The following is an 11,499-nucleotide window of genomic DNA, read 5'->3' on the forward strand; positions in this document are numbered from 1 at the left end:
GTGTTGAATCCCATCCTGTTCTCATCCGCCCACCCCTGTAACCTGTCCAGGTCCAGCTGTATCCTGTCCCTCCCTTCTAGCGTACCCACCTCACCCCAAATCTTGGTGTCACCCGCAAATTTGAACAAGGTGCTTTCCACCCCCTTGTCCAAGTCACTAATAAAGAGATTGAACAGTGAGGGCCTGAGGACCGAGCCCTGGGGGACCCCACAGCCCACATCCCTCCAGGTCAAATATGCCCTGTCCACCACCGCTGTCTGGGTGCGACCCCTCAGCCGCAACTGGTGACCCATCTGACGGTGTAGGCATCAATGCCACAGTCACCTAGCTTTTTAATGAGGATGGGGTGAGACACAGTGTCGAAGGCCTTCCTGAAGTTCAGAAAGACTACATCCACTGCAACACCTGCGTCCAAGGATCTTGTGACCTGATCGTAGAAGGGAATCAGGTTCGTCTGACAGGACCTGCCCCTAATGAACCCATGCTGGTTGCCCCTGAGCATCATCCCCGCGAACCTTTGCTCGTGAACCTTTGACCCAACCTGCTGTGTTACTGGAGCACTTGGGGCATTTGGGCTGCATGGAAGGCAGCAGAGTACAATGATCAGAGCAAAGCCCTTTGCATCAGGTCCCGGGCTTCCTGTTCCTAACCACCAATGAGTCCAGCCTCCAACCTCAAACAAGCCACCCAAGCTATCTCCCTGCACTGTAAAACGAGGGTAGCAATACTGGCTACAGGACTCGGTACAAAGCTTCAGTTCCTGTAGACTATTAGCCTTCGCCAGAGAAGCTGAGCATACTAAGCAGTCTGATACATTTGCAGCCGGTTCTCAGCACACTTTACCATGGTCTTCCCACAGCAGGACAAAATAATTACTTTCACTTTCCATTACGCCCTGATAGCCCCACTACTGTCTGCATACAGTCCTTTGATTACAGCCTATTTGGAACAATTTATCCCTAATTTACTTTAATCAAAACAATTGCTTCCAAATCCCTGGATTCCCACCCCCCAAAAATAAGGAGTTGTGCTGCAACAGTTTTGTTATTAGATACACAGATTAAAAGCAAATGCACCCATGTGACAGAAGCTTCCCGTGCTATCAAGTAAAATATACTCATTGGCCCTGTCATGCAGGGAGAGAGGTACAATTAGACAGTTACTGCAAATAAGATTGCCTTAATGGGAAGAGAGGTGCACAATCAGAAATCTGCCTTCATGTCCAAAAAAATTATCAGACCTTTTCAAAGTTGGTAATAACTTCCAGGCTCTGTACACTGATCCCTTTTCTCTTCTAATCTGCACATGACTACTCCAATACACTCAGCTTTGCCAGATAATACTGGAGAAGCAAGATAACTATAAGTTGACTGTCTACGAGTGCATCTACACATGTGCATTTACTGCGCAGTAACCGAAATTAGTGTCTACACATGCACACCTGTACTGCACAGTAAATATGGCGACTAATGCTGACTTGAACATAAATTTGATACTTGCATCACGCAGGTATCAAATTTACACCCGATTAGTTGCTGTGCAGTAATGCACGTGTAACTGTCCCAGGTCAGTCCACACACAGTACTAATGTGCCTCAGTGCCTGCCTGTGTAGACGCCGGCCTATTCCCACTTACTGTGCAGTAAATTTAAGCCAGTATAAATGCACATGTATGGGTCCTCAATGTACAAAGCAACCCAGGAAATAATTCGTGAGATTTTCAGACTGACTTTTGATGCCACAGTTGCTGGGCCAGGGGGGAGAATGTTTGAAAGCTGAAAAACATTTTTTAAATATTAATTTGCAGAAAGGAAGTGCGCAGCATCCATCACGAAATCTAACGTTTGAAGTCCAGTTGTCAAAGTCCAGAGGGGGAGGGGGCCATGAGATAGCATGGGTGACTTGGTTAAAGTTGGCAGCTGGGGTGGTTGGGCATTGGGATCAGGGTGTGAGGGGCCTGATACAGAGTGCTTTGCTCTCACCACTGGACCCTGCCGCCTTCCAGGAGACCAAAGTAACTCAGTGGATTATATCAACTCATATACTAGCTCAGTATTTTACACTTATTTGCACGTACCCTTGTCTCTTTTTTCCTTCCGGGCCAGCAGTCCCCTTTCTCTCTTTTGCTAGTCACTGTACTGGGAAAAGACAAGCACTAGAAAGTTACTGTTCACACCCTTGCTTACTAGCAACTTGAAAGGCAGGCTGATCTCATGGAAATCCTCCAAGAGAAACAGATCTGAGGAAGTGTTGAAAACAGGAGCTATTAGAGGAAAAGTGCTTGTTCTCTGCAAGATGAATCCAAACACCCTGTGCTGTGTCTGGGTATTAAGGACACTGAATAAGCTGACAAGGTTATATTTTTGTGCCTGTTTGAGATCACAGGCACAGCAAGTACCTAACACTTTTAATCAACACTTGGGGCCAGATTCTTGCAAGTCTGGAGATGCTGCCTGCCAAAAAAAAAAAAAGGCAGGCAGGAACAGGCAGGTGCAGCAGGGAAAGTGTCACGGGACAGGCACAGACTCAAGGCGCAGGTCACACCGGTGCTTGGGGCCGAAGCGATTGTCACAGCCGTACAAAGGGAAGGCGTGGAGTGATGGATCCAGCGGCTGCTCTACTAGCAAACTGGTTTCATAAGAAAGGCAGGAAAAACGTCTGAAAGGCAGAATAACTCCTGTCACCTGAACCACTGCAGAGGTGCAAAGGACTTCGTGCATCCCGGCTTGCACCTTTCACATGAGCGAGTATTGCTACCAGGAGCTCATTACTGAGTGCTCTGTCCTTGAAGAGGGAGAGAAGTCCAACTCCCTCGAGCAGGCACCAGAAACAAGAGTCATGAAGCTTTGGGAACAAAACAGCGCCTTGGAAAATCCCCCCAAGATGGCAGAGATCGGAAGCAGGCCCCGAGTGGCTGGCTGAGCAGCAAGGGGCCAGACTCACAAGGTGCATGGGAGGAAATGAAGAGCGTGGCTTGTCGTAATCAGTGCCGATGGAGATGTGCTCTTGATGCTCGCCCGTTAGGAAGGGAGCAGTGAAAGCGAGAGAGCACGCGTGTGCCTTTTCCCCTCTCTCATTTCCGCTCAGTCCCGGGCCACTGCTGGGGCAGCTCCTTGGATCCTCCTTTTCCATTTATTCCAATCCGGGGTATCTTCTGTTCATAACCCCTGTCTGCTGGCGTCTTTCCTGACTACATCACTCCATCTCGACCTTTGTCACCGCCTTTTCTTTTCCATCGCTTCTCTCCATGCATGTCCCTACTCGGGATCACCCCAGCCACATCAGTGCAGCCTCCCCTGGCTCTCTTTCCCTCTCTCATCATAAAAACTCCTGATAATGAAAACAAGCAATAGTGCAGTAATAGCAGACTGCTAATAGATAAGTCTGCACGCACCCACCTTGACCCTATTACTGATCAAGCCAAACCGTTCCCATGCATTGATCCTGCCCCTTACGTCGCAAGCATATCTAGGTGTCTGAGCAGCTGCGAGTCCTACGCTGAGGAAAGCATCCCCGATCAGGACAGATCAGGAGCAGATGGAGCAGCTCCACCAAAGGCGACAGGATGTAGGTTCGCCCGTCAGCACTTTGATGCGTTGGGCTGTGAACGAACCGACCGCACAGCCACGTCCAGAGAAGAACCGGAAAACCTCTGCAGATGGGATGCAATCTCCCAATTTTGCACGCGTGATCCCAAGTCTGCAGACACCCCCTCATTCAAACATCATCATTGTTCTGGCCTGGAAAAGCCTTTATAAGCATCGCGTCAATCCGGCCGGCCCCACTGCCAAAAATGCACCGGGGAGCTCCAATGGTGGGGCGATTTTCTCTTTCATCGACGCGCTTTGTTTCAGGACGGAGCGTGCAGAGAGGTCTGCTCTGCCCTCAACCGGGTTTGCGCGACGTGCACGGTTTGCTCTTCAGGCTTCTTTCCCCCACACGCTCAGCTGCACATGGGCTCTGAGACGGCAGCCTGCAAACAGTCATGCCTCAGTGCCGGCGTGCGGAGGGAACAGGTTTGTTTGTTTTCAGGGTCCGCGTTACGTTTTTCAGTCTAAAGTAAATAGTTTCCCAAATGCAGATGCTTCCCAGGCAGGGAAAATATGCCCATCTGAAATCAATTCTCTTCCCTTGGACATGGGATTGCGTCGTGCTTACCCGGAGGCTATTGAATGAGCGGAAAGCATCTCAAGATACCGCAACGTTCGTACACTCAGGAGAAATGGATGGTTCAGGGGCAGATAATAAGACGCCAGGGGTCTCTCAAGGCAAGCCTGGGGGAGAAGGCAGCTGATGACTGCTGCTTTAGTACTCAAGACCACCGACTTGTTGCACATCCACAAGTTCAGGAGCTGCTGAGCACCTACATCCCGTGGCCCAGGAGATGGCCCAGCCATGCAGACCCTCCTCACCTGGAGCCTGCTAAGAGAGGAGTAGTGGGCAACACAACACACTCCCCCTCCAGGTCTCCCCTTCATCGGGGGGACAGCAGGGACATTCGCATGGGGCTACGGCGCCAGCTTTTCAGCCAGTATTAGCAGACTCCAACCTACTGATTTCGGGTGAGCTACGCTGATTTATTTACCCTGGCTGTGCCTGGGAGAAAGCAGAGCACCGCGCAAGGGAGAACTCACTGCACCCATTTCAGAGGCAGCTCCTTTGTCTCCAAAGTGACTGGACAAACAGGGATGTTATTTGTGAAACAGGCTCAATCTTGGCTCCCTATTACAGAAATTGTCAGCAAAGCCGCCACGGAGAGAAGGCTTTGAACATCTAAGCCTTGCTAAAAGGGGATTTTTCAAAGGGAATCACTGCGCTGTTATTTGGAAGTATTATGCCGGCTGGGCAGAGGCTGCTTTCACCTGCCCGACTGCAGCAAGATGTCAGCAGCGTGCACGGATGGTGCCGACGATGGCTTCTGCTGGAGGGAAAAAATAAATCAACCCCAGCTGTGGCTATAAACCGGGACTGGGGGAACACAGCAGAGTGCCGCTCCTGGACAGCATCTGTCTGGATGGAAAGGAAACAAAGCAGCCAGCCCCATGCACACCCATGTGCTCAGTCCAAAGGTCTCTGCGATTCTCAGCCTTTTCCATGAGCACTCATTCAGTCAGCCTTTACTGCCGGCTCACGTGCACTCTTGCCCCCGTCCCTCGCATGCTTGGCTCAGCTTTCCTGGGAGAGCAGCAGTCGAAGCGCTTACCAAGAGGTGAAGCGAGCTGTGAATTTACCGTGCATGAGCTATTCTGGGATAAGTGCCCGTGTGCATGCTCTTCCACCTTGATCAGGGTGGGGTAAGTCACTCCTCAGAGAGACAGGGCTATGCTCTGGTGCAACTGCTGCAGGGAACAGGTGTGCACACAGGCACGTATTGTGGGGTAGCTCACGTGGTGCAGTCTCGCACCCTGACTTATCACACAGCATCTTATCCGTGTGCCACAGCCACTACCCACTAGGGAGGACCAAAAATAGGCCCTTTCCAATGATGCACTCTCAAAAAATTCAAACCAAAAGCAAAGGGGGGAGGCTGACTTTTGTCCCAAGTTCATTCCCCCATGTTTTGGTCCCTTCCAGAATGGGCCAGAGCACTTCAGTATGTTGATGGCAAAATACCTATGCTGAAAAGCATGTGAAAAAAATCGCTCTGCCCCTGGATGAGCTCTGCCCTACAGCTCCCGATACCTGGCTGGGCTCAAGAAATCCAAGCAATCCGGGAACCGCACGGTCCTTTTGTCTATGCCCTGGTCTTTGCCAGGTGGGCACCATTTATCACACTCATCCTACCCCTGCTCAGTCGTCCTGCAGCTTCCCTTCAAGAGACGCCCTTCAGTAGACTCAAACCCCCTCCGTAACACGTGTGAATTGAGCCGTATCCCATTTCAACCACCACGTATTCATTGCAGCGCTTACCTCCGTGCGGAGGGGCTGGCCAGGGAGAAGCCCAAGCCCGCACATCTCAGCTCATCTCCTCACGTGTCAAGGCACCCTTCAAAGGATCTCAGAGGAGCCCTGGTTGAGAATCACTGACCTAGAGAAGCTTAGTAGAAATGAAAACCATGCACATCAGCACGCAGAGCCCTTCACTGAGACGGCCACAGACAGGAGCTGCCTGCCTGGTGCACTGGATGCAAACACCGCATCCTTCCCTCCCGTTGCTGGGTCAACCCTTGCTGTGGCCAGGAGCGGAGAACCTGGTGCAAAGCGAGATGCCATAGCGAGGAAAACAAATAAGGCAGGATGTACAAGGTGTTCCCGGATCCAGCTCCCTGGGCAATAAACAGCTTCTCGTCAGCTTTTACAAGACAGTAAATGCCACGTTTATTGCTGTAGAGTCTCCTCTCCCCAGACCACTCTCCCTTAATTATAGCACAAAATGATATAAAGATAAACCAGGCGGTGTTTGCAAGCAGTGGCAGGGAACAAGGCCACTCTCCCTAGTGCTGCGCTGAGAAATGGCACCGCAAGACTAATACTGCAGGGAAATCTCCACCTCCCCAGGGTAGGAGCTCATCCAGGCAGAGCACGCTGTACCCCAGGGTCACCCCAAAATGCACCATCCCTCCAGCAGAGCAGGGATGGGCTGCACCTCTGCAAAGGACAAGGCATAGCTAGGGAGAGGCCTCTTACTGCTGCCCCAGCTATAACTCTCCTGGATGCCAGAAGTGGGCTCTTAAGCATCCTACTCCCAGGGGCAGTCCTGTCCAAGTTCATCTAAAACCTAGGCTGCTACAGCCCACCTGGCACCAACGCTGAATGCACACACAACTAGCATTAAGCGTGCAAATGAACCCAAATGCTGTTGGAAAGCCAGGTGTGTGTCTTTGGAAAGGCTCTTGCAGGATGGGGCTTTCCAAGCAAAGAGCGCTCTCCGGGAATGCTCCAGCCAGCCACAGTCTCGTCACCTTTGCAGCGTGGCTGTAGGGACTGGTGCCATGCACCGCAGCCATGCAACGCTGCTCTCAGCTGCACCCCGGATCAGCCGGGACGGTCCTCCCAGACCCGACCATACTGCCCCCAGCTGTGCTCTCCGTGCCAGCTGCCCATCCCTTTGCATTTGACAGCCAGGTAAACAGCACGCTTTCTGAGAACCAGGAGGCTGTTCCCCGTTCTGCATGTTCCCACCCGAGCCATCTCTCGTGGCAATGGCTCTGCAATACTGATCGTCTCAGCCAGGGTGGCTTCGGCTCAGACATTTGCACAGCAGGTTTGCTCGCTGCCTCCAAAGGCATGCCTGCCAGAGCGCCAGGCAGCCCGACTCCCTTTGCTCACCAGCGTATCAAGGCATTTGCATTGCGAAGGAAAAGTCTCCAGTCATCAGCAGTTCTGCAGTGCTCTCCTTCCTCCCCACAAAGGTCTGTACATTTATTCACCCACACCGTGAGCAACGGTAGCAGGGTCACACGGAGCTTTGAATCTCTCGTGCATGCAGAACTGCTCGGAGAGTAGGCACGGTCCCCGTCATCTAGCCATCCGACGCATGCAAAATTTTGCTGCAGATTATTTTTTACACCAGTGGTTCTCAACCATTTCTAGTCAAGAGCTCCCCAGCACGAAGCAGAATGATGCCAAGACTCACTTAGAGCCAGGAGACCAACAGAGCGCCCCAGATTTATAAGCCGGAGATCTTAAGATCTTGCAGAGGCAACAGGTTCCCAAGCAGCAGGTCCTATTTTTACACGAGAAGGTCTGTCTCAACTCAAATCACAGCACGCAGGCCTTTTTCAAAGGCAAGCGTCTCTGGGGAGAGGGGTTGCAGCAGCATCGTAATGATTATTATTATGTTTTCAGAGAACACAAGTCTTTCCCTTCACTCCTCGCACCACTTTAGATTACCCGAACTGAACAAACTCTAATGGTCTAATTGACTCTGCACCACAGAGGCTGGCTGTTTACTTGTTTGCATCTCTGAGCCGAGACACTGAAAACAGACCACGGGGGTCCCCATCTATTCACAGTCAGCTCCCACTCTACTCCGCTCCCTGGTCTCATGCATTAGCACAACAGCGCAAAGCTTCACTTGCAAACATTGCAAGGTGTTTTTATTTATTTATAGCTCTTATACGGATTTTAGGAGCTGGGGCTATTCAACGTATGAAAATATTTTGCATAAAGACTGGCTTTTGGTTTTTTTAAAAAAATAATAAAAAGCCTATGTATGATTTAAATCTGGAGGCAAACTTCAGCTGTTCGTCGGCAACTGGGACACTCCAGGAGGTGAAAGAAGCTGGGTTCAGTGGGAAAAAAAAAAAAGAGAGGGGGAACTTAGATAGGTGCATGGGAAACCTTCAGGTATCTGTGCATGAATATGAGCCACATAGCTTCTTAACTACACGTGATGAGGAGGGTGGTTTCATGCCTGGTGCTCAAGCAACACAGAGCAGCGCCTGGGAGGAGGGAAGAACTGCAACCGGTTCGTTCGTGGGACCCACATGTGGCTAGCCAGTCTCCAAGCCACGGAGGGCCCTTGCATTGCAATGCCCATCACAGGGGGCATGGCTGACAGGCAAACCCCACCAATGTGCGTTCAGAGGCTGCATGGGTTCCTGCTCCCATTGGGCACATCCACCACCTGGCCTGTCTCCAAGGAGAGACAGGGCAGGGGAGGCCAGGTATTGAACCAGAGTCCCCTGGCCAATAGCCTCCTGTCCTCCTGCTCCCAGCCCTAAAGACATTAGTTTCCCCCGCAAAACCTCCCTCCTCCCAGGGAGGGTAGCAGCTCATACGGCCCCACCGGGATGTCCGACACCTGCAAGGATGGCACCGCAACCCAAATAATACATCAAACAAGCCATGGAGCGGCCACAGGTGGTAACTGCAATTGCCTGGAGGTCACCAGCGTTGGTCAATCTAAGGCATGCGTTCCTCCTCATTTAGGGGGCAATCGTTACAATGCTGGCGCTGATAAATAACCTGCCAGCTGTGCCACGCCCAGATGTGTAACCCTAGCAGTGCCCTGGAGGAGAGGAGCCGGTCATTTCGAAGGCGAGACATTTCATTATTCCCTGGGTGTGATGCTCATCAAATTTGACCGCCTGAGAACCACAGAGGCTGGCATCTCCAACCATGCAAAAAGGGAAATTGGGTGGAGAAATGGTTTCTAGAACTGCTTGACAGCGCCTTACCCTGAAGTCAATTCCAACTGTGGAGATGAAGCTGCCGGCCAGGAAAGCGCCGTCTTTAAACCGCACCAGCAGGCAGGTTTTGCCAACCCCAGAGTCGCCGACCAGCATCACCTGCAGAGAAGGAAGAAGAGGGGATTCAGGTGCCGCTTGGAAAACAGGAGGAGAAGGACCCTCCTAGAGGGAAACGCAACTACACCAGCTGGGACTAGCTGCCCCAAACCCCACCGAAGCACCAAGGGCTGCTCACGTCGGCAGCAAGGCCTGCGCCTAAGCGCAGCAGCGCAGCAGATTAATAGCTACCGAAACCCAGGGGAGAGACGGTCCTCTGCTTGTAAGGGCATGATCTAAGAGACCCATGCCCATCACTCCCCAGCACCCTGCCCCCAGCCTGGCTCCGAAGCGGAGCTGGACAGCTCCTGCCATAATGAAGGTCAATCGGATGGCGAGCTGGAGGCTGGAAACAAGCAGCTCCTTCTGGGCAAATTCAACCGTGTATGAAAATCCACGCAGAAGTCTCCAGCTGCTGCGTCTCCAGCTGCTTTGCAGCCGACTTGGCCCTCGCTGCTCTCAGAGCCGGCTTAGATCAGGCCCACTGCATGCAGGGTGGGAGGAGTGGACACAGGAGCTAAGCGCTTCTCTCCGAGACCCCGCAGCCAAGCCGGGAGCAGGTCCCTGAACGCAGCCTGTGCTTTGTGTCATGAGATCGCCTGCTCCTCCCAAGTTCGTTTTTGGGTAATTTGGCCTCCGAAGGGAACATGAAATAGGTCCCAGGTGTCAGTCAGGTGAGAAGACGGCTTCCTAGAGCTTCAGCTGGCTTGAACTCTAATTATAACACGGCTTTCTTTTTTTCCTTTTTTTTTTTTTTTAAAGAAAAAAAAAAATCCTTCGATTTAGAGTTTTACACTTGAATGACGTGATTATGCCGCTCTTAAAACGAACTGCCGTTTTCCCCGAGCAGCTCATTAGTCCACGACTGCGTTTAATAGTTTCTTGCTAAGTGATCACCGCAGGTTAGGTCTGAACTGCATACAATGCATCCTCATCAGAAATGGCCCCTAACAAGTGCACCCGTTAACCTCTGCGAGAAGCTCAGCAAAACCCAGGCACTGGTAAGTGGCCGTGTAAGGGATGTCGAGACAGCTGTGCTCCAGCTGTGCACACTGTTGCTTCCCTGGAGCCTGGCTTTAACCTCCCTGCATAGGAAGAAAATCCACAGCGTCAGCTGCTCCTCTACCTACGAACGCTCCTTGCTGAGGTCCAATATTGCCGTTTGGGCAGCACACATACAGATCCCTGACCCAAGGGAATAGGTTTCAAGCCTCTGCTTGGTCCACAGAGCGACACGGGGGCAGCTTTGTTCTCCCCATCCCAGAACACAAGAACAAGGGGATGTTCAGTGAGACCAAAAGGTGGCCAGAGCCCACGAGGGAGCCGACATCTGTATGGGTAACAAGGGTGCCCAGAGTAGGAATAGTTCATGCTTCCCAAAAAACCCCGCTGGAGGGGTGTTTAACCCTGTGCTTCCGGGTCTCAGACAAGAGGCTAGGACGAGACCTGCATGTAGGTCACACTGCTCCTAGATCGATTTGCTTCTGGCCACCCCCGAAGGACGCAGAGCAGGCAGCGGTGACACCGTTCGCAAGCACTTGTGTGCGAGCCTGTAGCTCGGGGCCAGCGCCCCTTGTTTTTAATGGGAGCCATAATGGGAGGGAGGTCCCTCCATCTCCTCCTGGAGCTGGGCCTGACAGTGCCTGATGGTCTCGGCCGCGTCTGCCTTTTACACCACGCAATGGGAGCAGAGTTGTGCACGGCTCTCACGAGCTTCCCTGGGGCTTTTTCTGTGGATAATTGCCAAGGGGCAGAGCACCCACAACTTCTGCTGAACTGCCGCTGAATGTGGGAGGGGAGGGTCCAGCCCCTCGCAGACCCAAAACCCACTGAAGTCAGGAGATGACAGCCCAGAGGACACCTGTATCAACAAGAAGGGCCATGGAAAAAGCCCGGCTCGTCCCCCCACAGCCAGGCAGGAGGCCACACTCCTTCCAGAGTCCTGTTTGCATCAGATTAGCCTGGTCTGGTAGTCAGGGACCTGCTCTCCGCCTGCAGCAGGCTCTTGCAGGGCAGGGCAGAGCACTGCTCTGGATCTGCAGGCAGAGGAGCAGGTCCACACCAATTTCTCAGCGCCCGCTGTACCATTCAGCGCCTGTCCAAGTGCAGGAAGATTAGTGGCATGGGCAGAGCTGGGACGCTTACTCCCAACAAAAAGGCAAAGGAGGAGGGGGGGAAACTGCACTGGTTCAACTCGTTGCGAGAGAGCAGCACAAAGCAGCCCAGAAATCTTTCCAGGTTCAGGCACCGACTCTATAAAAAGCCACTCT

The 11,499-nt window shown here is 52.3% G+C and overlaps 1 protein-coding gene across 1 annotated transcript in view; it reads right to left on the reverse strand.

Moving 5' to 3' along the window:
- Positions 1-9,238, reverse strand: part of RAB26 (RAB26, member RAS oncogene family) — an 84,795-nt gene extending 75,557 nt beyond the window's left edge. The window contains exon 1 of the mRNA XM_019541861.1: positions 9,122-9,238. Coding sequence (XP_019397406.1) covers positions 9,122-9,229 — 108 coding nt within the window. The 5' untranslated portion in view covers positions 9,230-9,238. The remainder of the gene's footprint in view (positions 1-9,121) is intronic.
- Positions 9,239-11,499: the final 2,261 nt, after the last annotated feature.

Source organism: Crocodylus porosus, unplaced genomic scaffold (genome assembly GCF_001723895.1).
Source record: "Crocodylus porosus isolate Cpor-Errol unplaced genomic scaffold, CroPor_comp1, whole genome shotgun sequence".
NCBI lineage: Eukaryota > Metazoa > Chordata > Crocodylia > Crocodylidae > Crocodylus > Crocodylus porosus.